Raw genomic sequence first — 27,484 nt, forward strand, 5'->3', positions numbered from 1 at the left:
GAATTAAATGAGTTGTTAAGCAGAACCGCACTGGATGTTATTGTATTACATGAGACACACACACACACACACACACACACACACACACACAAACACAACAGGGATGTGGATGAGACTGAAAGGTTGAAGCAAAAGGAGCTGGTAAATGAGACAAAAAAAAAAAAAAAAAAAAAAAAAAAAAAAAAAAAAAAAAAAAGAACGGAAGAGAAGTTTTTCTGGAGAGTGAGAGATACGAGAATAAAGAAATGGTACATCAGACAGTAAGTAAGGTATGTTATACTAATGTAAATGAACTAATTTTAACTAAAATGGAATTAAATGAGTTGTTAAGCAGAACCGCACTGGATGTTGTTGTATTACATGAGACAAAATGGAAAAATGAATGGGGAACTCCTGACATTGGTGATGAAGAATATGATTTATGGATGAAAAATAGAAGTGACAAGAGAGGAGGTGGAGTGACAATTCTGACTAAAAAATGTGTCAAAGTGGAGATGGCAATAAAAAGTAAGACAAGTCTGAAATTTTACAAGTGATGATTAGAAGTGGAAACGGAAGGATAATGAATTATGTAGGAGTGTATGTGCCACCTACGACCAATGCTTGGTGAAAAGAAGAGCATGAAGAGATGTTGGTAGATGTGCTAAAAGGTCTTGAAAAGATAGTTATAGAAAGTAGCGATATAGTTATTGTTGGTGATTTTAATTGTAAGAAGATAAATTGTGGGACATTGACAACCACTGGAAGTGAGAGCTCATGGAGTAATAGACTATTGAACTGGGCAGTGGAAAACTTGATGACTCAATGGGCTGATTGTGATGCCAGATTTTGTGGAAGAGATTAACCATCAAGACTTGATTCAGTGTTTACCAAGGACATGGAAATTATTGAAACTATACACTATGATAGCCCTCTAGGTAAGTGATCATGTGTTGATGGAATTTAAATTGAAAAATTAAAATGTAATCAATGCTGAAAATTATAAAGTAAGAAGATTTAAATATAGTAAAGCTGACTCTGAAAAATTAAGAAAGTACTTTGTTGCCATGGACTGGAAAGACTTTGAAGATGCAGAAAATGTTCATGAAAAATGGGATGAATTTATAAGGTTATATAATTCTGCTGTGGAGAAATTTGTACCTAGAGGAGTGAGATGTAGAAAGGGTAAAGAATGGTTCAATACAAAATGTAAAGAGGCTAGAAATTGTAAATCAAATGCTTGGAATAGGTGGAAGAAGAGGAAAACTGAGAGCAGATAGGAGGAATATACTAATTCTAGAAACAAGTACATTGAGATAATAAGAATGGAGAGAAGAAATTATGAAAGAGATATAATAGATAAGTGTATAAATGAACCCAAACCATTCTTTAGACATATTAATGGGAAGATGAAGAAGGAGGAAGGTGTATCAAGACTGAAAGTTGAAGGAAAAATCTGTGAGGATGCACAGGGCATGGCAGAGGTTATGAACAATAGTTTCAGATTGGTATTTACTGTGGAAGGGGAGTTTGATGCTGGAAGGGATAAGTTGGTGAGGAATATACTAAGTACAGTCCCAGTCAGTCATGAGGAAATACTTAAGATGATGGAAGAACTTGAAGTAAATAAAGGAACTGGTCCAGATGGAGTATCAAACTGGATACTGATGGAATGTAGAGAACAACTGGCTGATAAAATTCACAGTCTAGTGGTGACATCACTATTGCAGGGAAGAGTACCGAAAGATTGGAAGAGAGCAAATATTACACCAATATACAAAGGAGGAAATAAGGAAAATCCACTAGATTATAGACCAGTGTCCTTGACTGGTGATGTAGGAAAATTATGTGAAAGAACAATAAAGGAAAGATGGATGGAACACTTGGAAAGAGGAGATAAAGTTTTAGTAAATTGTTAATTTGGATTTTAGGAGGGGAAGATCAAGCACCATGAACTTATTGTCCTTTTATTCAGGAGTAGTCAATATTATGCAGGAGAGAGATGGATGGGTGGATGGTGCCTACTTAGACTTGAAGAAGGCAACTGACAAAGTACCACACCTGAAGATTGCTATGAAAGATAAAAAAAAATATGAAAAAATTAGAGGAAGACTACTGGAGTGGATGGAGGATTATCTGGATGATAGAGAGATGAGAACTGTAATACAAGACCAAAATTCATCTTGGCTGAAAGTAACTAGTAGTGTCCTACAGGGATCAGTGTTGGAACCGATTATGTTTGTAATATATGTGAATGACATAAATGGAGAAATAGATAGTTATATGAATTTATTTGCGGAAGATGCTAAGCTGATGAGAAGGGTAGAAAATGGAAATGACTGTATGGTACTGCAAGATGATTTAAATAAGATAAATAGATGGAGTAAATCTTGGCAAATTTAATTCAATTTAAGTAAATGTAAAGTAATGGAGTTTGGTAAGAGTAAGAAAAGTACAATATCATTATGAAATGGAAGGTGTGAAGTTAAAGAGGTCAAAAGAGGAAGTGGATTTGGGAGTAACAGTTACTGAAAATTTGACTCCGGACAGACACACTGATAAGATTACTGGAGAGACGATGAATTTGTTAAAAAGAGTATTTGGATAAAGAAATGATATAAAGTTGTTGATTTCCATGACAAGACCAAGATTGGAATATGTGGCAGTGGTGTGGTCACCTCATACAAAGAGGAATATCATAAAAATAGAAAGAGTACAAAGAGCAGTCACTAAGATGGTTCCGGAGTTTAGTAAATCAACCTATGAAGAGAGATTAAGAATGTTGAAAATCCCTACCCTTGAAAACAGGAGAGAGAGAGATTTAATAAACATCTATAGAATGATAAATGGTATGGAAAATGTGGACAATGAAGGTTTTATAAATTTAGACACACAGAGTACAAGGGGTTACAATAAGAAGTTGAAGAAAGTTAACTGTAGAAGAGACATTAAAAAGTATAGTTTTCCTCACAGAAGTGTGAACAAATGGAATAAACTCAAGTGAAGATGTTATAAGTGCTGAAACTGTCAGTGCTTTTAAGACCAAACTAGACAGATATAGAGATGGGATACTATGAGATTACTCCCTTCCTGTAAACCACAACTAGGTAAATACACACACACATATAGTGCATGTGCATGCACGCACGCTGTATGTGTATGTGTGTGTGTGTGTGTGTGTGTGTGTGTGTTTACCTAATTGTATTGTACAGGGCACGAGCCAGAGCTCATGTTGTCCTGTCTCCATAACCATATTTAACCAGTTTCTCTGTAAAACCTGTGTGCAACGTTTGCCACAACCACCTCTTCCTTTAAATCATTCCAGATTTCAATAGTTCAATATGGGAAGCTGTATTTCTTGATTTTGCTCGAACATCCACTCTTTATTTTCTTCCCATCCCCCTTGTCTGTCTCTCTCCTTCCTCTATCTATCTGTGGTATCAATTCATTTCTGTCTATTCTTTCTATATTGTTTACTAATTTGTACACTGTTATCAGGTCTCCTCTTTCTCTTCTCTCTTGTAGTGTTGGTAATCCATTCTCTTTGTCTTTCTTCATAGCTTAAGTCTTTCAATTCTGATACCATTTTTGTTGCTATCCTCTGTATTCTTTCCAGTTTCTGTATATCTTTTTTTTTCTATGAGGAGCCCAGACTACTGCTGCATATTCCAGTTTAGGTCATATCATGGTTGATATAATTTTCTTCATCATTTCTTTATCTAAATAGTTAAACGCCACCCTAATGTTTGTTTACAAGCTGTATGTAGAACTGAATATTCCATTTATGTGCCTTTCAGGTGATAGTGTGTCTAGGATCATTACTCCTAAATCTTTTTCTTCATTTCTTTTTATTATTATTTCTCCTCCCATTTTGTAATTCCATGAAGATCTCTTTTTACTTTTTCCTATTTCCAACATGTGGCATTTTCTGGCATTAAATTTTAGTTTCCATCTTTAGATCCATGCATGTATTATGTCAATATCCTTTTCTAACTCCTTGCAGTCATTTTCATCCTTTATTATCTTCATTATTTTTGCATCATCAGTGAAAAGGTTTATATAACTATTTAGATCCTCTGTCATATCATTTACTTATATCTGAAACATAATAGGTGCCAACACAGATCCTTGCTGTAACCCACTTGTCACTTCGTGCAAACTTGAATTAGTGTTTCTGCTTACTGTTCTCCTTTCTCTCCCTTGTAAAAAATCATCCATCTATCTCAATGTTGCTCCATTTAGTCCTTCTTTCTCTAACTTCCACATAAGACTTTTGTGGGCAACTTTATCAAATGCTTTTTTGAGATCGAGGTATACCACATCAACCCATCTGTCTCTCTTGCACTCCATCTATTACTCTCGTATAAAAAGCTTAGTAGATTTGTGGCACAGGATCTCCTTTTCTGAATCTAAATTCCTTTTTTGTAATTATCTTTTCATCTTCTAAATATTGCACCCATCTATCTTTAATTACTATTTTACAAAGCTTGCTTACAATACTTGTTAGTGACACTGGTCTGTAATTTAATGTTTCCATTTTATTTCCCCTTTTGCATATTGGGACTATGTTAGCTCTTTTCCATTTTCTTGGTACTTTTCCTTCTTTCAATGAGCTATTGATTATATCCCACGTGGGGTTCCTCCATTTGTTCTCTGCATTCTTTTAATATCCATCCATTTACTTGATATGGTCCCATAGCTTTTCTAACATCCAGCTCTTCCAGCAGTTTCTTGATTTCTTGTCTCTTTACTAGTATCTCCTGTATTCCCTTATTCTGTGATACCTCTTTCAGTGCCAAACAATCAGTTTCCTTTGTGAACACAGATTGAAAACTTTCATTCATTAGTTTACTCACTTCCTCAGTAATTTTATAAATCCTTCCTTCTCTTCTTAACTTGTTTATGTCATCCCTATGTTTCATTTTTCAATCTGTGTATCCGTAGAAGAGTTTGGGCTCTTCCTTGCATTTTCTTACTATGTCACTAACAAAATTTCTTTCTTCTTCTCTCCTTATCATAACATATTCATTCCTTGCCTTTCTGTATTCTTCCTTAGTATTTTTGTTCAGTTTTCTCATAATTTTTCCTCCATGTCCTGTACATTTTCTTTTTTTGCTTCTACATACCTGGCATTATACCATTCATGCTTCCCAATTTTCACTTTATTACGTAGTACAAACTGTTGCACCTCCCCCTCTCTATACTTGCTCAAAAATATCTATTTTCTTGCACTACTTTACCTTCAAATAGCTCTTTCCAGTTAATTTTTCAATAAAGTTTATTAAGCTCTGCAAAGTTTGCCTTAGCATAGTTCTGTCTCCCATTTCTAAACTGTCTATTCCTGTGCAACACTGTTTCCTCCTGAAACACTATTTCTGTTGTCACATAATCACTTCTTCCCGCTGGACTCAAACAATGTATACTTGGTCTACTTTTTGGGGTTTCTGTAAACAGTAAGTCCAGCTGTGATGGTTCTTCTTCTCTGCATCTTGTAGGTTCGTTCACTCACTGTCTCATTGTATTCACCGTCATGGTATGCATAAGTTTTTTGCTCCATGACCTGACATGTTCTTTCACTCCCATCTCCTACCAGTTAATTTCTTTAGTGTTGAAGTCACTTACTAAGAGCACTTTGTTACTTTTCCTTATCATTTCCTTTATACTATTTCTTGTTTCTAGTTGCATAGTTTTATATCTATTGGTCTCCTATTCATTAGTTTTTGGTGGTATGTATGTCACAATAACTTTCCTTTTTTTCACCTCCTTTGATCTTAACCACAACACTCATAGTTTCTGCCATTCCATCACCATATTCCACTTCCTCAACAACAATATCCTCTTTTACCAATATCACTCCTCCTCCCTTTCCTTTTCTGTCTCTCCTCCATGTGCTATAACCTTCCTTTGCAAATCTCAACTTTATTTCCTCTTTTAGTTTGGTTTTTGTTAAACATGTCATGTCTGGTTTATTGTTCTTTAGGTAGTCTTTAAGTTTCAATAGGCTTGACACCAAACCATCCATATTTGTATACATAATTTTTAAACTTCTGATTGGTTATCTTCTGTGGCATCTTTGTGCCACCATTTTCTCACTTTCATGTCCACAACTTTCCAAATAAATCTCCCTGCTTTTTGATTGGGCCTCTACTCTTAACTCTTTCAATTTACTTCTCTCTTCTTCATTCATGTCTCTTTTTATCCATACTCCTCTCATTCCTTCTACTTTTGCCAATTTTCCTGTTCTTTGTAACAAATGTTCCACTGCTCTTTGTATATGAATCTTTTTTTTGTTGGTCTTGATCCATTTTTGTTGTACTTTTCAATACTGTAAACCTCTTCAATTTGTTCAACTATCTCCTCTTCTTCCCCTGCCATTTCTGCTACAATTTCCTTAGCCCTTTTTGTCCCCTCTTTCTCTCTAGCTATTTTCATGGGCAAGTTCTTCTCCTTGACCCCAAATACCACCACACACATCTTTCTCTGTAGCCTGTCTCTCACAAGATTATTATTTTCCTTTATTATTTTAATCACTTGCTTTTCCTTGTCCTTGCTGTGTTCCTGTTGCTGTTACCTTATTATCTCCTCCATATCCACCTTTTGTTGTTGTTCTCGCTTTTCTTTCCAACTTTTGACTTCCTTTGTCATTAATTCTTTTACTTTTCCAACCTTAATCTCTTTATCTCTCTTGTAAAGCTTTCTTTAACTCATCATTCTCTTCCCTGAGTTTCCTTTTTTTTTTTTTTATGTAGGAAGGACACTGGCCAAGGGCAACAAAAATCCAATAAAAAAATATGCTCACTGAAATGCCAGTCCCATAAAAGGGTCAAAGCAGTGGTCAAAAATTGATGAATAAGTGTCTTGAAACCTCCCTCTTGAAGGAATTCAAGTCATAGGAAGGTGGAAATACAGAAGCAGGCAGGGAGTTCCAGAGTTTACCAGAGAAAGGGATGAATGATTCAGAATACTGGTTAACTCTTGCATCAGAGATTTGGACAGAATAGGGGTGAGAGAAAGAAGAAAGTCTTGTGCAGCGAGGCCGCGGGAGGAGGAGAGGCATGCAGTTAGCAAGATCAGAAGAGCAGTTAGCATGAAAATAGCGGTAGAAGACAGCTAGATATGCAACACTGTGGTGGTGAGAGAGAGGCTGAAGACAGTCAGTTAAAGGAGAGGAGTTGATGAGACGAAAAGCTTTTGATTCCACCCTGTCTAGAAGAGCAGTATGGGTGGAACCCCCCCAGATATGTGAAGCATACTCCATACATGGATGGATAAGGCCCTTGTACAGAGTTAGCAGCTGGGGGGGGGTGAGAAAAACTGGCGGAGACGTCTCAGAACACCTAACTTCATAGAAGCTGTTTTAGCTAGAGATGAGATGTGAAGCTTCCAGTTCAGATTATAAGTAAAAGACAGACCGAGGATGTTCAGTGTAGAAGAGGGGGACAGCTGAGTGTCATTGAAGAAGAGGGGATAGTTGTCTGGAAGGTTGTGTCGAGTTGATAGATGGAGGAATTGAGTTTTTGAGACATTGAACAATACCAAGTTTGCTCTGCCCCAATCAGAAATTTTAGAAAGATCAGAAGTCAAGCATTCTGTGGCTTCCGTGCATGATATGTTTACCTCCTGAAGGGTTGGACGTCTATGAAAAGACGTGGAAAAGTGCAGGGTGGTATCATCAGTGTAAGAGTGGATAGGACAAGAAGTTTGGTTTAGAAGATCATTAATAAATAATAAGAAGAGAGTGGGTGACAGGACAGAACCCTGAGGAACACCACTGTTAATAGATTTAGGAGAAGAACAGTGACCGTCTACCACAGCAGCAATAGAACGGTCAGAAAGGAAACTTGAGATGAAGTTACAGAGAGAAGGATAGAAACCATAGGAGGGTAGTTTGGAAATCAAAGCTTTGTGTCAGACTCTATCAAAAGCTTTTGATATGTCCAAGGCAACAGCAAAAGTTTCACCAAAATCTCTAAAAGAGGATGACCAAGACTCAGTAAGGAAAGCCAGAAGATCAGTAGAGCGGCCTTGACGGAACCCATACTGGCGATCAGATAGAAGGTTGTGAAGTGATAGATGAAGTTACAGAGAGAAGGATAGAAACCGTAGGAGGGTAGTTTGGAAATCAAAGCTTTATGCCAGACTCTATCAAAAGCTTTTGATATGTCCAAGGCAACAGCAAAAGTTTCACCAAAATCTCTAAAAGAGAATGACCAAGATTCAGTAAGGAAAGCCAGATCACCAGTAGAGCGGCCTTGACGGAACCCATACCGGCAATCAGATAGAAGGTTGTGAAGTGATAGATGTTTAAGAATCTTCCTGTTGAGGATAGATTCAAAAACTTTAGATAGGCAGGAAATTGAAGCAATAGGATGGTAGTTTGAGGGATTAGAACGGTCACCCTTTTTAGGAACAGGTTGAATGTAGGCAAACTTCCAGGAAGAAGGAAAGATAGATGTTGACAGACAGAGCTGAAAGAGTTTGACTAGGCAAGGTGCAAGCATGGAGGCACAGTTTCGGAGAACAATAGGAGGGACCCCATCAGGTCCATAAGCCTTCCGAGGGTTTAGGCCAGCGAGGGCATGGAAAACATCATTGCGAAGAATTTTAATATGTGGCATGAAGTAGTCAGAGGGTGGAGTAGAGGGAGGAACAAGCCCAGAATCGTCCAAGGTAGAGTTTTTAGCAAAGGTTTGAGCGAAGAGTTCAGCTTTAGAAATAGATGTGATAGCAGTGGTGCAATCTGGTTGAAATAGAGGAGGGAAAGAAGAAGAAGCAAAGTTATTGGAGATATTTTTGGCTAGATGCCAGAATTCACGAGGGGAGTTAGATCTTGAAAGGTTTTGACATTTTCTGTTAATGAAGGAGTTTTTTCTAGTTTTTGGAGAACAGACTTGGCATGGTTCCGGGCAGAAATATAAAGTGCATGAGATTCTGGTGATGGAAGGCTTAAGTACCTTTTGTGGGCCACCTCTCTATCATGTATAGCACGAGAACAAGCTGTGTTAAACCAAGGTTTAGAAGGTTTAGGATGAGAAAAAGAGTGAGGAATGTATGCCTCCATGCCAGACACTATCACCTCTGTTATGCGCTCAGCACACAAAGACGGGTCTCTGACACAGAAGCAGTAGTCATTCCAAGGAAAATCAGCAAAATATCTCCTCAGATCCCCCCAACTAGCAGAGGCTAAACGCCAGAGGCACCTTCGCTTAGGGGGATCCTGAGGAGGGATTGGAGTGATAGGACAAGATAAAGATATGAGATTGTGATTGGAGGAGCCCAAAGGAGAAGAAAGGGTGACAGCATAAGCAGAAGGATTAGAGGTCAGGAAAAGGTCAAGAATGTTGGGCATATCTCCAAAACGGTCAGGAATACGAGTAGGGTGTTGCACCAATTGCTCTAGGTCATGAAGGATAGCAAAGTTGTAGGCTAGTTCACCAGGATGGTCAGTGAAGGGAGAGGAAAGCCAAAGCTGGTGGTGAACATTGAAGTCTCCAAGAATGGAGATCTCTGCAAAAGGAAAGAGGGTCAGAATGTGCTCCACTTTGGAAGTTAAGTAGTCAAAGAATTTCTTATAGTCAGAGGAGTTAGGTGAGAGGTATACAGCACAGATAAATTTAGTTTGAGAGTGACTCTGTAGTCGTAGCCAGATGGTGGAAAACTCAGAAGATTCAAGAGTGTGGGCAGGTTGGTCATTGCGCACATAAACGCAGCATCCAGCTTTGGATCGAAAATGAGGATAGAGAAAGAAGTAGGGAACAGAAAAGGGGCTACTGTCAGTTGCCTCAGACACCTGAGTTTCAGTGAGGAAAAGAAGATGAGGTTTTAGAAGAGGAGAGGTGGTGTTCTACAGATTGAAAATTAGATCTTAGACTACGAATGTTGCAGAAGTTAATGAAGAAAAAGTTGAGGGGGGCGTCAAGACACTTAGGGTCGTCGACAGAAAGGCAGTCCGACCTGGGGACATTTATGGTCCCCTCCCCAGATAGGGACTCTGAGGCTGGTGTAGGAGTCGCCATGATGATTTTAAAATTTTTGAGGGAAGGGTGTGCGTGTTATTAGGTGCTTGTAGTTTTGTGTGGAGGAAGAGAGTTATCTTTAGAGGGCAGGCTGTGACTGCCCCCTTGTGTTGTGAGACACAAAGGGAAACGTTCAGTGAGGTCATAGCTGGGTTTAATGATACGTTCACATTAAACCCAGCTGTGACCTCACTGAATGTTTCCCTTTGTGTCTTCATGGTACTTCTTGTTTAAGTCCACTACTTTGTGTGTATGTGTGTGTATATATAGATAGCCAGATAGAAAGATACACAGATAGATATAGATATACAAAATATATACATATATGGTTGGATGGATGGGTAGACAGACAAATAGAAGTGGGCCATCTAAATAAAAATGCTATGCAAATGCAAATCCAAAAACAAAAATACTGCCTTCCACAATTGGAAATTTACAAACTTTTTGAAACCTGTATTTCCGTGAAATTCAATGGTGACATAAGCCATTTCAGTCCTTACAAGTACCACAGCCTAAATTTGATTTTATTCTTGATATCATTAGAGTATTATATTAAGTTAGGGAAGGTATTTCCTTTAATCACTGAATTGGAAAAAGGTTGAAAATCATCCAGTATAATTGTATCTTTAGTTATTTCTTTATAACCAACATATATTATAGTGTGAAAATGATCAGTAGTATTGAAATTATTACATTTAAAGTACACACATATATATCCACGGATTATTATAAAAATATATAAAAATGTTATTATTTCAGAAAACAAGGATAAGTTTGTGAGTGTTCTTGCATGAGTACATACATAAATGCAAATTGCAAATTCATTTGAATTTTTTGAAAATACACTTCTACAAAATCATACCTCTACAAATGTAGAATTTGTGGCTTGCAGAAGTTACCAGTTTACTGGATAAATATGTACAACTTGGCAGAGATAGTGGATGCATAAAGGAAATTCAGCATCTATTTAATAATGTGGTATACAATAATCAGCAAAGAAAGAATATAAAAAATAAACAAATTAAGAAAATTGGAAAATGTTTTCCTTTATTCACATTATTTTTCTGCACATGTGCAGTGGGTGAGTAGGCATTAAAGGACTTATTCATGCAACACAAACAATAATAAATATCTCAGAAATGACTTAGGTAAATTAAACAGAAACTCAAATTGTAAGTTTTTTTCCTTCCTGATCTAGTAAGGTATACATAAATCAAATAATTCCCTCAGTGCTGTAAAGTATATGAAGATTATGTATGTAAGAAAGTATCCTACACTGTGCACATAGTAAACCAACCAACAATACTACATTGTGCACATAAGCCAATTTGTGACACATAAGAAAACACCAATATATTACTTGAAACATATCATGTCAAGGAGGATGTTGTTTACTGAAATAATACTCTATGCATAGATATCCCAAGAAGTGATGTCATATTCAGCAAAACGTTCTTGATAGTGGCATCTGCTACATTCATCTCTGGAGTCTCAGCTTTACTTTGTCTTTCCTGAACTTCTCGGCAATTATTAGATTAGAGATTACAGACATTTGTGGGTGGAGTTAAAGTTAAAGTTATTTTGTGTGATCAATCCTGTGATGCCACTGCTTTGTTTCAGTCAACCAATCACCAGTGTTCAGTACAGGTTCACATACTGTTTTTGAAAGCCTCTTATCTGATACCATAATTTCAGTCAGAGGTTGTAACATTTGCTTAGATTTATTAGTTTGAAAAAAAGCCTTTCTTTGCTATATGAGTGAAACTTGAGTAAGAACATTCATTTAACTTGAATGTCTAGGGGACTGAGAGATGGTAGCTAGTCCTAACTAGGGAGGGTTCTTACAAGGCTTGCCCTCCAGTTAGGAGATTAAACATTGTATAAATTCTTTGTCATCAAATGCTATTTAGACAAAGATGAGGAGGCTCTGGAAATATCTGAGAAGCAAAGGTTTATTCTAAAACAGAGGAACTATGAAAAACTGAGGGCAGGAACTGTGAGCAAGTTAGCAGCAGGAAGATGATTGGTTCCTTAGCATGCCATGATATGAGGACACTAAGCATGGAATAATACTGAATGGCAATGCCATCTGGCAGCATGCTTGGAGTCATGGTCAGGCACATGTATTTCAGAGTTAGATGATAATTTTTTTCATATGTTTCACTTAGCATTTTGGAATCAATAATTTAGAATGGTTATAAATCTACCTGCAAATGATATACAAGTAGCAGAGATACTACGTAAGTCTGACATGATACATTCTTACCAATAATGTAGCACTGGGGGTCATTGAGAGAGCCACAGGTGGCTTGGGATTACTCCTGAGTGCCAAAAAACTGTTTGTTTACATTGAAACTTTTCAACAAGAGCATAGTTACCTTATTTTAAAGATTGCATTACTGTCTTACACTGTCTCTCCTCCAAATATATAAAAAACAAAGTAAATATTTATAGAAACATTAAATTAGTAATAAATGCCAGCTTTTAATATTTGAAATCAAGTAACTTTGTTCTAGAACTGAATTATGGTACTGCAACCGAAGCAATAGAGTTCAAAATCTTGTTTGAAAACCGATTTGTTTGAAAAGGGAGGCGTTTGGTAACTGATGTTCCAATGTATATCATACATTTTTTTTTCTACATTCTTTCTAGGGTATTCTTTTATTCTAACACCAGTCTCAACATGGCTTTTCTTACCCTTGTCGTTATGTAGAGTTTCTCATTCTGAGTAATTTCACCCTCATATATACCCACTGCAAATTATTTATAATGCTGACAGCAATTTTTAAAGATTTATCTGTTTTTGGGGAAACAAACTTGCTTGCTCAGAAGTGATGCACCTACATGTGTGATGGACAGGCAGGCACTGAAGCACTCTGGTGAAGGTGTGTTTGTCCTTGCATGTGTATATCACATCTGCTGCACAAGCATGAAAACAGTCATAGTGATTGGTTCTTTTGTTTGAAAATGGAGCTGGTGGCCAATTAAAAAAAATACAGAATTAATTTAGCCAATCATAGTGTTTTACTTCATCCTGTGGAGAGAGAAGTGGCTCAATTTGAAATATTTGAATTAGTCTGAGGAAGATGTTTATCAGCAGTGGGTGTCATCTTGATTATTTCTACTGCATCACCACATTTTATGAGGATAAACAAGGTAATGACTTCATATTAATTTCTTAGCATTGCCAGTTTGGTTAGGTTAGTTTGGTTAGATTAATTTAGTTAGGTTAGCTTAAATTAGTTTATATTAGTTTGGATAGAATAGGTTAGTTAGTTTAGTTTAGTTAGGTTAGTTTAGTTTAGTTAGGTTAGTTTAGTTAGGTTAGATTAGTTTGGTTAGGTTAGGTAGGTAAATTTAGTTTGGTTAGGTTAGATTAGTTTCGTAAGATTGGGTTAGGTGGTAGTGGTAGTGGTGACCGGCTTGTGGCCACAAGTAAGCAGCAGCTAGTCCACTTGTGGGGAACATTATGTGGGAGTGTAATTGCTGTTACTTATTTATGAAGACGAAACTATTTATTTTTCTGGTAGACTTCGGTCAGTTTTGTATTAATTTGCTTTTCGTTTTGACCGCAAAACGTTAGTTTCTGATTGGAGGTGGGGCTGGAGGTAAGAAAAAAAAAAAATAATAATAGCAATTTGTGAAAAAAAAACATACAAATTCAAATTCAAATTCAAAACTGGCCTAAAACCACAAAAAAAAAAAAAAATCATCCGGAATAAAGACTGGTGGTAAAAATTTACCCTTTCTATTAAGAGAGATCCTGCCTTAACTGTTAATGCCTGCCTTATACTGTGGTAGTCTTTTTGTTACCACAAACAATCTTTTGATACTCATCTTCCGTGGGAAAATCATGCGACAGTGATTCCTTCCCAGAGAACTTCTGATATTTTATAGCAACTTTTTCTTACCTCCCCAACTGGCCATGTTGGCAATAGTGACACGTACTGGGTCTGGATGTCAAAGTTTGTTTTGATTGTGATGTACGGGGTTACTAATAAACTCGTGTAAAACAAAGTGAAAAGACATAAGTGATATGTATGACAAGCAAAAGTGTGAAAAATAAAGTTAAGTAGGAATACAGGGGGAAAGGAGCTAGAATGAGATAAGAAATGGTTGAAATCACAAAAAAGAAGCATGTGTTAATTGAGGATTACACAACATATTACGCGCATTATAATTATACACCCTTGTGCAAGATGAGAAAATCTGAGTTTAAATAAATAAATAAATAAATAAATAAATATATATATATATATATATATATATATATATATATATATATATATATATATATATATATATATATATATATATATATATATATATATATATATATATATATATATATATATATATATATATATATATTCCAGAGTTTTTTCTCAACTTGTACAAGGGTATGAGCATGGAGAGATATATAGATAGATATAGGTAATACAAAGATGGATAGATACTGACATAGATCGATAAATATATGACTGATAGATAGATAAATCCCCTATTTGTAAAATTCAAGATCACATAGCAAAGCAACGTAAGGTGTATTTAAAATATAGTGTTAACTGGGACCTTGTTAACAATGATATACCTGCTATTGTTTGTGGGGACATCTATCATGCAGAGTTCCTTTTATATGCTCTTACTTCCAAACTTGTGCATATTGTTGCTCGAAGAGTCTCTTCTAAGACTATCAGCCACTCCTGAAAGATAAGATGTGGTTTACTGCAGAATGTAGGGAGGCTCTCCGGAACAAACTGCTTATCACCAGCTTTGGTCTTCTACGCGTTCTGGTGTCAGTCGGGAGAATCACGGTCATGCTCGCAGAACTGCTGAGCAAGTCTTTAGGGCTGCAGAGCGGAATTATAATGATGACTTGAAGGAGGTCCTCTCAGATACACCACAAGCTCATAACTGGTGGAGCTCTTTGAAGTCTGCCCTGTTTGGACGTTCCACTCACTGGGTATTCGCAGGGCTTTCTTTCACTATCCAATTCCTTTTCTACTTCTCTCGCCCACTAGCTGGACCGGCCGTGGTACGAAGCCCTGGGTTTGCTTCAGGGGAGCTCCCTCTGGAGGGGTGGTTATAAAAAGCGGCCGGTCTGGGGCAATAGGGAGGCGGAGTTGTAGGCAGCTCATCCCTAGACTGTTAGGTTTTTAGCTGTGGTTTTGCTCTTTGAGCAGTCTTGTCCTTAGGCCACAAGGAAACCAGCATAATGTTGCAGTTCTGCTGCCCAATACATCAGGAGGTCGATTAGCGACCGACCTGTGTTGGGGGCGGCTTTGGGTGCGGGCTGACCTGGACCCAAACATAGAAACTGACACTCGACATATTTTTTTACATAAACTATCATCACTACATGCTGACGGCTTTACGGACTTACAAAACACAATATCCCCCAATCCAACTCTATGAGTAAATTTCAGATAAACAATTAAAATACCTACAGTATTGCTGTAAAAACCATTATAAACACACACATACCATTTAGACTAAGACACACCAACACAAGAGACTCCGAGCATCTCCCACACACACACATGCACGCCATTTTCACACACAAATAAAATTCAGTTTCTATGTCATCAACAACAAGATGGCAAGAATAAAAATAAAACACCCAGATCCAGAAGGAGAAAATAAGTATATTGTAATGAAAATATTGTCGGAGCATATTATATATGCAACTAAAATAGTAATAACCCCAGATGGATTCATTGTTATTACAAAAGACGACCAAGAAATAGATCCAATATTCAACAATGGCTGATTTTTTTTTTTCTTTTATGTAGGAGGGACACCGGCCAAGGGTAGCAAATAAAAAAAAAGCCCACTGAGATGACGGTCCTGAATAGGGTCCGAAGTGGTGGTCAAAAATTGAAGGATAAGTGTCTTGAAACCTCCCTCTTGAAGGAGTTCAAGTCATGGGGAGGCGAAAATACAGAAGCAGGAAGGGATCTAGAGTTTACCAGAGAAGGGGATGAATGACTGATAATGCTGGTTAACTTTTGCATAAGAGAAGTGGACAGAATAGGAGTGAGAGAAAGAAGGTCTTGTACAGCAAGGCCGCAGGAGGAGGGGAGGCATGTAGTTAGCAAGATCAGAAGAGCAGTTAGCATGAAAATAGCGGTAGAAGATAGCAAGAGATGCAACATTCCGGCAATAAGAAAGAGGCTGAAGACAGTCAGTTAGAGGAGAGGAGTTGATGAGACGAAAAGCTTTTGATTCCATCTTGTCTAAAAGAGCGGTATGAGTGGAACCCCCCAGACATGTGAAGCATACTCCATACATGGACGGATAAGGCCCTTGTACAGAGTTAGCACCTGAGCGGTGAGAAAAACTGGGGGAGACGTTTCAGAACACCTAACTTCATAGAAACTGTTTTAGCTAGAGATGAGATGTGAAATTTCCAGTTTAGATTATAAGATAAGGCCAGACCGAGAATGTTCAGTGTAGAAGAGGGGGCCAGTTGAGTGTCATTGAAGAGGGGATAGTTGTTTGGAAGGTTGTGTCAAGTTGATAGATGGAGGAATTGAGTTTTTGAGGCATTGAACAATACTAAGTTTGCTTTGCCCCAATCAGAAATTTTAGAGAGATCAGAAGTCAGGGGTTCTGTGAGTTCCCTACATGAACTGTTTACTTCATGAAGGGTTGGACGTCTGTGAAAAGACGTGGAAAAGTGCAGGGTGGTATCATCAGCGTAGGAGTGGGTAGGACAAGAAGTTTGGTTCAGAAGGTCATTGATGAATAAGAAGAAGAGAGTGGGTGACAGGACAGAACCCTGAGGAACACCACCGTTAATAGATTTAGGAGAAGAACAGTGACTGTCTACCACAGCAGCAATAGAACGGTAAGAAATTAAACTTGAGATGAAGTTACAGGAAGAAGGATAGAAGCCATAGGAGGGTAGTTTGGAAATCAAAGCTTTGGGCCAAACTCTATCAAGAGCTTTTGATATGTCTAAGGCAACAGCAAAAGTTTCTCCAAAATCTCTAAAAGAGGATGCCCAAGACTCAGTCAGGAAAGCCAGAAGAATACCAGTAGAGTGGCCTCGACAGAACCCATACTGGCCCATAGCGACAGGACAAGATACAGATATGAGACTGTGATCGGAGGAGTCCAACAGAGAAGAGAGGGTAACAGCATAAGCAGGATTAGAGGTTAGGAAAAGGTCAAGAATGTTGGGCGTATCTCCAAGACGGTCAGGAATACGAGTAGGGTGTTGCACCAATTGCTCTAGGTCGTGGAGGATAGCAAAATTGAAGGTTAGTTCAACAGGATGGTCAATGAAGGGAGAGGAAAGCCAAAGCTGGTGGTGAATATTGAAGTCTCCAAGAATGGAGATCTCTGCAAAAGGGGAGAGAGTCAGAATATGCTCCACTTTGGAAGTTAAGTAGTCAAAAGATTTCTTATAGTCAGAGGAGTTTGGTGAGAGACATATAACACAGATAAATTTCGTTTGAGAGTGACTCTGTAGTCGTAGCCAGATGGTGGAAAACTCAGAAGATTCAAGAGCGTGGACACAAGAGCGGGTTAAGTCATTGCGCACATAAACGCAACATCCAGCTTTGGATTGAAAATGAAGATAAAGTAAGAGGGAACAAAAAAGGGACTACTGTCAGTTGCCTCAGACACCTGTGTTTCAGTGAAGAAAAGATGAGGTTTATTAGAGGGGAGGTAATGTTCTACAGATTAAAAATTAGATCTAAGACCGCGAATGTTGGAGAAATTAACGAAGAAAAAGTTGAAGGGTGTGTCAAGACACTTAAGGTCGATACCAGAAGAGCAGTCCGACCTGGGGACATTTATATTCCCCTCTCCAGATGGGGACTCCGAGGCTGGTGTAGGAGTCGCCATGATTTTGAGTTTTGAGTGTAGGGTGTGTGTGTAATTAGGTGCTTGTAGTTTTGTATGAAGAAAGAAAGTTGTCTTTAGAATGCAGGGTGTGACTGTCTCTTTGTATTGTGAGACACAAAGGTAAACGTTCAGTGAGGTCACAGCTGTGTTTAATGTTAAGTTCACAGCACCCCCTGATCCAGTGCTTTAAACCTCACTGGGAGTAATTACCGTTTCGGCAGGTGCCTATTTCCTCCTCTTCAGGGCCAAAAGTTTCAATCCCATACTTCCACCTGAGCTAAGAGCCAAGAGAACAGTATTGCTCTTCAACCTGGATGAACATATACATAATCAATCCGAACAAGACGTCGCAGAGGAAGTCAAAACACAAAACACATGAGTTACTGATATAGTACATGTTATAAAGATCCCAAGATCAAGAATAATAAAAATCGTTTTCACTGAAACGACCACAGCAAAAAAGGCAACGGAAACGCGGGTTTTAGCCTTTTTCCTCAGAATTCCACGCTACAATATAAAACAAGAACAATTCATCCCAACACTTGCCTGCATGAAATGTTATGCCATTGAGTAACACGCTGCAAGCAAATGCAACTAGCCAAAATCATACGAAATTTGTTCTGAATATTCAGAAAAAGGACACACCTGGAGGAACTGTGCCGCCCAATAAAAAAAAAAAAGAAATAAAAGAAAATGTATCATCTGCAAAGAAATCCATGGAGTTTTAGCGAACAAATGCAAAACAGGGAAAAACATCATAAACCTAAAACGGAAACAAAACATTCAAACTTAAATAGAACATGTAGCCAAACCCTCACCACCAAAACAATCAGGTACAACCCTTCGACAAAGACAGGTGCAAAAATGATGTCATGCATGTTCCACGCACACATGATAAATGCAATAAATCCAGGAAGCTACAACGATGAATTCAACAGAGCCCTCTCACTAAATAACTTACCTAACATCAAACTACCTCCAAGCCCACCATCATAACAAATCTTGAACATAGTAACCAACCCCTTATGCAATAATAACACTAACACCCATCAAGTTACATACACTGGAACACTGGCATCGGAACCTCAAGAAAACAGACCAAACACACAAACGATAAAAAAAAATAAATAAAATAAATAAATATATAAAAAAATACACAAACACCACCAGGAGACATACCAAAATTAGAACAAATAAAAGGAAAAGATTTAGGTTTACAAATAATCACAAAAAAGAGCGAAGGATGGAAAGCAAACTCAAATATAACTATGTAACAACTTAAAGAAAATATAGGAAAAGGTAAAATCAAATGGCGCTATACAAGCAATTCATACACTGAAACAGAAATATACGATAACATGATAAATAACGAAATCAACATCTACAATTGCTGGTGCACAACAGATGACTCAGTATTTAGCAAAATAAGAAATGGACTGATAGCTGAGAGAACCCTCCAGCCACAAAACACCCAAAGCCTAGAACAAGAGTAAATTCAAGGTAAACACTAAAACAAAACAAAGTAACGTCCAAATAAACACAAACACGTTTAACATGGACAACATAACACTTATACAACATAACGCACACACGTGGAACACCAACAGAACTGCACTCACCAACACATGCCTACAATACAATCCGCACATCATATTTAATAGCACTGGATTAGAAGACAATCGCAGGTTATACAACTTACAAAATTAACACGTCTAATGAACGACACGATGGCTCAGCAGCACTAATAAAAACAAATATAAAACACAAAATAATAGATAATATTGATACTGACATCCTATACAAATAACAATAATAACCAACACAGAAGAAATTAACATTGCCACCACATATCTCCCACCACGAAGGCCATTCCTCCCTTTCTCAGACTTCCACAGAACAGCATCACAAAACTCACCTACTTACATAATAGACCTAAATGCACATCGCCCTGTTCTCAACTATAACGACACAAACAACATAGGCAAAGCTATTAAAAACTCATTGACCACAATAAACTCAACCATCTCGGCCCACATTTTCCAACATTCATTAACCAGACAAGCTCCAGCGCACCTGACATTATTCTCGGGAACAATAAAGTATTTCATAATATAGGACTAAAACAAGACCCCCTTACCACCTCCGATCATCACCTCATTATCATCTCCATCACTACCTAGGCCATAAAATCACGCATCCAACCAAGACCTAAGCTAAACCTAACTGATTGGGACAAATTTAAACAAGAAATCTCTGATAAAACAACATACATTAACACAAATCCAACCATGTTCACACATTAACTAGACTCTGCCATAAAACACTGGACACACATAATCAGAACATCAGTATAAAACCACATACCAAACACACACACACACACACAAAAAAAAAATCAATAATAAATGATACAATAAAAAATGTACAATTTTGGGCACAAAACTTAATAGACAATTACAACCAAACTGGATGGACTAGACAAAAATACAGAACACTAAAAATAATTCAACTTGCTATTAAAAAAAGAATACCACACCCGAAAAAAAAAAAAAAAACTGGGAAAGTAAAATACAGAGAATGAAATATCTATACAAAGATCCTAAAACATTCTGGAAACATATAAAAAAATACAAAGGAAACAACATTCCCAACACACCATATATTATACACAATAATAACAACCATATTAAAAAGTTATTATTAATATATTAATATCTCCCTATAACAATCAATGATAACAATTAAAAGATTTGAAAAATTATATCAAAAGCTTAAACTCCGCCTAGTAAAAACATGTGTACTACCCATTTTAACTTACCGTACCCAATATTACCACTATCAAAAACAGCACTTGCAAAATAAAATAAAAAAACTCAAAATAAAGCATTGAGGTTTGCTCACAACGATAGACACCCATACACCTACACAGCAGAAGAATTACATATAATCAGCAATGTCACATCAATAAACACACTACTATAAAAACGCACAACACACACACACACAAAAAAAAAAAAAAAAAATAGAAATTACATTACACAACACAAAAATACATAACACTAATCACAGAAAACCAAAACAACAATTAAAAACATTCCTGGTCTTTGTTTTGGGGACCACCACAGCCCGTTTTACAGCGTTGGCCCCTTTGTGATTGGTCGGCGCGCTGCTGCTCTTCAAGCCAATCGCAGTGTTTCCTGCCTTCAGTCTCAATCGAATACTAGCTCATTCCTTACTGAATTCAGTGCTGCCAACGCCCATCTTCACTACTCGCGACACAGTGCTACCAACGTCATCCCCCTGTTGCAACAATATATATATATATATATATATATATATATATATATATATATATATATATATATATATATATATATATATATATATATATATATATATATATATATATATATATATATATATATATATATATATATATATATATATATATATATATATTGTTACACCAGGGGTATAGGTGTGGGTGGCAGCACTGTTGGAGGCAGCAGCTCTGGGAGAGGCAGGAAAGTAGAGAGAGCAGAGATGCGTGGCCCGAGAGGAGGCCAGCGTGTGCCTGCCTGCTTTGGAAGTGTTTCCCTGCCTGTTGAGTACCCTGTTGAGTGCCTGTCGTGTCCTGGGAGACTTGTGGTGCCTCTGTGAACTTGTAAAGCAGTGTACTTGCGGAGGATTTGTCAATAAACATAGGAAATAGTGCCCGTGTTTTCCCTTGTGCCCCAGCCTCCTGTGTGTGTGTTGTCCCGGCGTTCTGTGCGACTTATTTGAGGCCCCGCTGCTATAGTTTCTCGACCCGTGCCCTTGTGGATAACATGCCCGCCTGGAGTGAGGGGTCGGTGCAACAATATATATATATATATATATATATATATATATATATATATATATATATATATATATATATATATATATATATATATATATATATATATATATATATATATATACTCGTATATATATATATATATATATATACATCTTTAACATTTAGATCTTCTGAGCTTTACAAATTGTTACTTGATGCTTACAGTGGTATGGATCCACAAGTTTAGTCTCCTTTTTCTAAAGAATGTTGCCGAATTACTGTCACCTAAGTTAGCTGTTACTTTTCGTATCTTGGTCAGAAAGGTTCTTATCTTGGTCAGAAAGGTTCTTATCTTGGTTGTTGGTGCACTGCTGATTTTACACAAATCCCGAAAGAATCTTCATTTACCACCTCTCTCATTGATTAAAAGCCAATTTCCATCACTCCTATTCTTTCAAAAGTGTTTGAGGGATTACTCACCAGATATCTCTCCTCTTTCTTGAATAATCATAATTTGCTGCCATCTAACCAGTTTGGTTTTAGGAAAAATTCTTGGCACATGTGATGCATTTCTGACCTTGGTGCATCACACTCAAGACTCTCTGGATGGATATTGGGTCGGAGACTAGAGTTGTTCCTCTGGATTTCTCTTTGACATTTGAAGTAGTTATTCATAAAGCTATACATTTTAAATTTAGGTCTGTAAGTATTAATGGTTCATTTCTAAATATCTTATCTGACTTTTTTATCTGACAGGCGCCAGCGTGTTGGCATTGATGGTTATTTTAATAGTTTCTCTCATGTCATTTCTGGCGTTCGCCAAGGCAGTGTTCTTGGACCTCTCTCTTTTTTATTTTTAAAATTTTTTTATACTAGTGATATGTAGCGTGGAATTTTCTCCCATTTGATGGCTTATGCCTATGACTTTGTTGTCATATTCTTGATCCTTCAGGTGGATCTCTTGCAGCCACTATATTGAATTCTGATGTTGAGCTGATCTTCTCTTGGTGTCAACGTTGTGGTATGAAATTAAATCATGCCAAGATCAATAGCATTATCTTTAGTCGTTGGAGGACCCCCAATCCCCCACATTCGGATATCATAATCAAGTAATCAATTCCTGTAATTTCTTAGAATTTCTTGGATTCCAAACTGACTTGAAAATCACGTTAGATAACTTTTTTTTTAAATAATTTTCCAGAAGATTGCTTTGTTGAGGAAATATAGAACCATTTTTAATAATGATAGGATTGTAATAGTTTTTATTCCTTCATTTTACCCTTCTTTGAGTATCCAGTTTGGATGTCAGCTGCTCCATCTCATTTAAAACTTTTGGATCGCCCTTTTAACTTGATTAAGTTTTTACTGCCTGAACTTGCAGCTTCATCATCGTTGAATGGTTGGTGCAATGAACGTATTTTTCAAAACTGTCAACAATAATGAACATTCTCTTCACAGAGCATTACCACTTCAGTTTACTCCTGTTCCCTGAACACGCCATAATTTACGTTCCACTGGGAGTGCTTTTTCAGCAGTTATTTTTGTTCAACGAATGAATTTTCCTGTACATTTATTCCCAATTTGATTAAAACATGGAATCTACTTCCTGGTGAAATTGTTTCTGAAGCTGCCATAAATAAATTATAATAATGATATTAAAATAATTCCAATAATAATTATATATATATATATATATATATATATATATATATATATATATATATATATATATATATATATATATATATATATATATATATATATATATATATATATATATATATATATGCCAATAAAGAAAGCACAGGAGAATAAGTTGGAGGTTGCTGAGATGAGAATGTTAAGTGGATGCTTAGGGTGACAAGGAGGGATAAAATGAAAAACAATTTTATAAGAGGAACAGCCAAAGTAACGGACAAAGAAGGTACAAGAAAGGAGAATGCGATGGTTCGGTCATATCAAAAGGTGAGAAGAAGGGTATGTCGGCAGAAAGATATTGGATATGGAAGTGGAGGGAAGAAGACGACGTGGCAGGCCAAAGAAAAGGTGGAAGGATTGCATTGGAGAGGACCTGAGGGAGAGAGGATTGAGTGGAGAGGAGGTTGGGGACAGAGCCTTGTGGAGAAGACTAGTGAGGAACAGCGACCCATTTGAACATGGGAGCAGCTGCAGAAGAATATATATATATATATATATATATATATATATATATATATATATATATATATATATATATATATATATATATATATATATATATATATATATATATATATATATATATATATATATATATATATATATATATATATATATATATATATATATATATATATATATTGTCCTGGGAGTTAAGGTACATACTTCGGGATTTGATAGTTCAAGTAATTCTAAGTCGAAAATACTCTATACTCATATGCTGTGTTTTGCTTTATTTTGCGAAAAATTAACGTGTAAGTTGTATGTTGCTGGAACTGCTCGCCTTGGTGGGTCTCGGCCACTTTCGTTCCCTCCTCGGCTTGATACGTACTTGAGTGGCACCGCTCGGCATTAAGCAATAATATTTTTGTATACAATCTATGCAAAACCTTACAGGAAACAGTTAACAAATGGCAGATTAAATTTCTGTATGTGTCAGTGAAGAAAATGTACAGGTAACACAGCATTGCAATGTTTTAGTGCTACTCTTCAAACATACATGGCAACTCACCAGCTTCAAGACAACCGCCCGGTGTTCCTGCCATTCTTGTAAACAAATGTCTCTTTAGATAATTTTATATTCTTTCTAAATGATGTCAAATTGTACTATGTTCCGTGAATTTAGCCCTTTATCTATTTGAGTTTGTATTTTTGTACTGATGGTAGGGCTTCGTATTGTCATCTGGACGATAGCATTTTGACCTGTTCCAGTACATTTAACTGCTGCGGAAGTACCAGGGAAACATCCTCTCTCGCAGAGATGCTGATACTCTATAGAATGCTCTGCTATCTGGGTGTCTTCTGTCTGGGCTTAATGATGTATTCTGCTGCTGCAGCCCGGGCATTCCCATCACTGAATGAATATCATGTCATGTATATTATCATCATATGAATATCATGTCCGAATACTCAGGGTTACTGAATGTGAAAGGCAGCTTCGCTGTAGCAAAAAGATACACTTTGGCAGAAAGCTGATTGACGAAACCTATCACTTTGGTGTCAAGACGTCAACTGTTGAGTGTTGAGGGGGGATAACACTTGCAGTGAGTTGCCACGTATATTTAAAAAGTAGCACTTAACATCCACTGTATCGCTGTGTTACCTGTACATTTTCTTCACTGACACATACAGAAATTTAATCTGTCATTTGCTAACTGTATCCTGTAAGGCTTTGGCTGCGTAAATTGTACACAAAAAATTATCACTTTATGCCGCGCGGCACCATTCAAGTACGTAACAAAGAAAGGAAGGAGGAGGCCCACCCAGGCAAGCGGTCCCGCAACACACAACTAATACGTTAATTTGTCGCAAAAATAAAACATAACACAGGATATGTGTATAGAATATTTTCGACTTAAAATTATTTGAACAATCAAATCCCTAAGTATGTACCTTAACTCGCAGGACATCCTGGATGCATGTATGTGTATATATATATATATATATATATATATATATATATATATATATATATATATATATATATATATATATATATATATATATATATATATATATATATATATATATATATATATATATATATATATATATATACTTTGGGAATTGATAGTTCAAGTAATTTTATATTTTACACTTTATACACATATGCTGTGGTATGCTTTATTTTGCGAGAAATTAACGTGTAAGTTGTGTATTGCAGTAAACTAAAGCAAGTCTTTTGTAAAGAAATCCAAAATACTTTCTCTTTTTTTTTTTTATATAACTCTCTCTCTCTCTCTCTCTCTCTCTCTCTCTCTCTCTCTCTCTCTCTCTCTCTCTCTCTCTCTCTCTCTCTCTCTCTCTCGAAAGAGAGTCATATAAGAAAAGAGAAAGAATTCTGGATTTCTTTACAAAAGTCTTGCTTTAGATTAGATACAATGATAATTGATGTTGCGTACGCCCAAAGATGAACTGCCAACCTAATGCGCAAAGCAATGTTGAGCTTAGTATTTACTGACCCAACAGTGGGCCTTGCATCCAGTGTTTAATGAACGCGACTGTGGGGTTAGTAAAACCAAATACGACCGTGGGGTTTGCTGCTTCGCAATTACTAATATGACGTTTAAAAAAGCAGGCTAATATCTGTTTCTCATCCTTGCGTACACCTACCTCTCGAACGTTTGTTCCACCAGTTCATAATTCTACAAGAGAAGAATAATTTCCTTGTATCTGTTTTACCATGGTCTAGCTCCAAGCTGAGGGCCGTGGCAAATATATCTGTCGGCCTAATAGTGATAGATTGTGAAAAAAAATAAAAATAAAAATGTAAGAAGGATAGATCAGATTGGATCTCAACAACAGGTCTTTAATCAAGTAACTGAAGATTATATAGATATATAGATAGAAGATCCTTAATTTTGAGTGAAGTGTGTCGACCATGTCTTCTGGAGTGAATCCAACCCTTAACTGGATGCCGCCCTGCACGGACACGGTAGTCTCATTGGTGGGTCCACTGCTGGTTAGTATTCCCATTTGAATAGTTTTTATTGCCATTTTCTGTAATGTTATTGAGCCAGTACATGATTTTATTGATTCCACCAATAGTCTTCCCCCATTAGAATGTTTGGTGTAATTTTCTTTTAATAAAAGAAAATTAAGTATTTACCGCAGGAAAATTCAAATGAATAGGTTCGATAGCTTATGAAATAAACGTATGAATAATTTCTGTACCTAAATGATAATGATGATGAAAATGACATTGTTGATGATGATGATGAAGATGATAATGATGATGGTGATGATGATAATAATAATAATAATAATAATAATAATAATAATAATAATAATAATAATAATAATAATAATAATAATAATGTTGCTGTAGCACTGTGCCGCCGGGTAGTGAAGATAGGCGTTGGCAATGATGCAGTAGGTGCTAGCTGGGGCAGCCTGGAGAGACCGAAAGTGGCATGGAAGGTGACTGGTCGGGAGAGCAGCAGCGTGTTGGTCAATCACAGAGCGGCCGACATTATATAAGGAGCTACGGCGGACCCCAAGAAAGAGAGACCAGATAGACTTACCGCCAGTCATCGGAACTAAGGGATGAACCACATTAATGATAAAATTCTACAGTCATATCCCCCTAGCCAGCTCCAGACAGGTGAACATATGCAAATGTCAATCTAACAAATAAAGCAAGGCGGTTTGCTCGCCATCTTTTGTTCTTTTACTTTCTTTCATCTTTCTTATCTTTATTTACATCTTCATTCCTCCATTTCACCACTCTTTCTATTCCCCCCCAAGAAAGAGAGAGAGCCCCTGTTCCCCCCGCCTACGCCACACTACGACGCCAGATAGAAGTGAAGCCCCAGGAGAGAGAGAGAGAGAGAGAGAGAGAGAGAGAGAGAGAGAGAGAGAGAGAGAGAGAGCGCTCGTTCCCCGCCTACACCACACTGCGTCGCCAGATAGAAGTGAAACCCCAGCAGAGAGAGAGAGAGAGAGAGAGAGAGAGAGAGAGAGAGAGAGAGAGAGAGAGAGAGAGAGAGAGAGAGAGAGAGAGAGAGAGCGCCCGATCCCCGCCTTCGCCACACTACGACGCCAGATAGAAGTGAAGCCCCAGGAGAGAGAGAGAGAGAGAGAGAGAGAGAGAGAGAGAGAGAGAGAGAGAGAG

General features: G+C 37.1%; 1 protein-coding gene across 3 annotated transcripts in view; it reads right to left on the bottom strand.

Annotated features, from left to right (window-relative positions):
- Positions 1-24,431, bottom strand: part of LOC135111622 (BET1-like protein) — a 29,371-nt gene extending 4,940 nt beyond the window's left edge. The window contains exon 1 of one of the 3 annotated variants that reach the window (XM_064025144.1): positions 24,383-24,431. In XM_064025144.1, the coding sequence (XP_063881214.1) occupies positions 24,383-24,416 (34 nt within the window). In that variant the 5' untranslated portion in view covers positions 24,417-24,431. Of the gene's footprint in view, positions 1-13,906; positions 14,005-14,586; positions 14,651-24,382 lie in introns of those variants that run through there. The other 2 variants (XM_064025154.1, XM_064025156.1) reach the window with 2 other exon arrangements.
- Positions 24,432-27,484: the final 3,053 nt, after the last annotated feature.

Source organism: Scylla paramamosain, chromosome 2 (genome assembly GCF_035594125.1).
Source record: "Scylla paramamosain isolate STU-SP2022 chromosome 2, ASM3559412v1, whole genome shotgun sequence".
NCBI classification, from domain to species: Eukaryota; Metazoa; Arthropoda; class Malacostraca; order Decapoda; family Portunidae; genus Scylla; species Scylla paramamosain.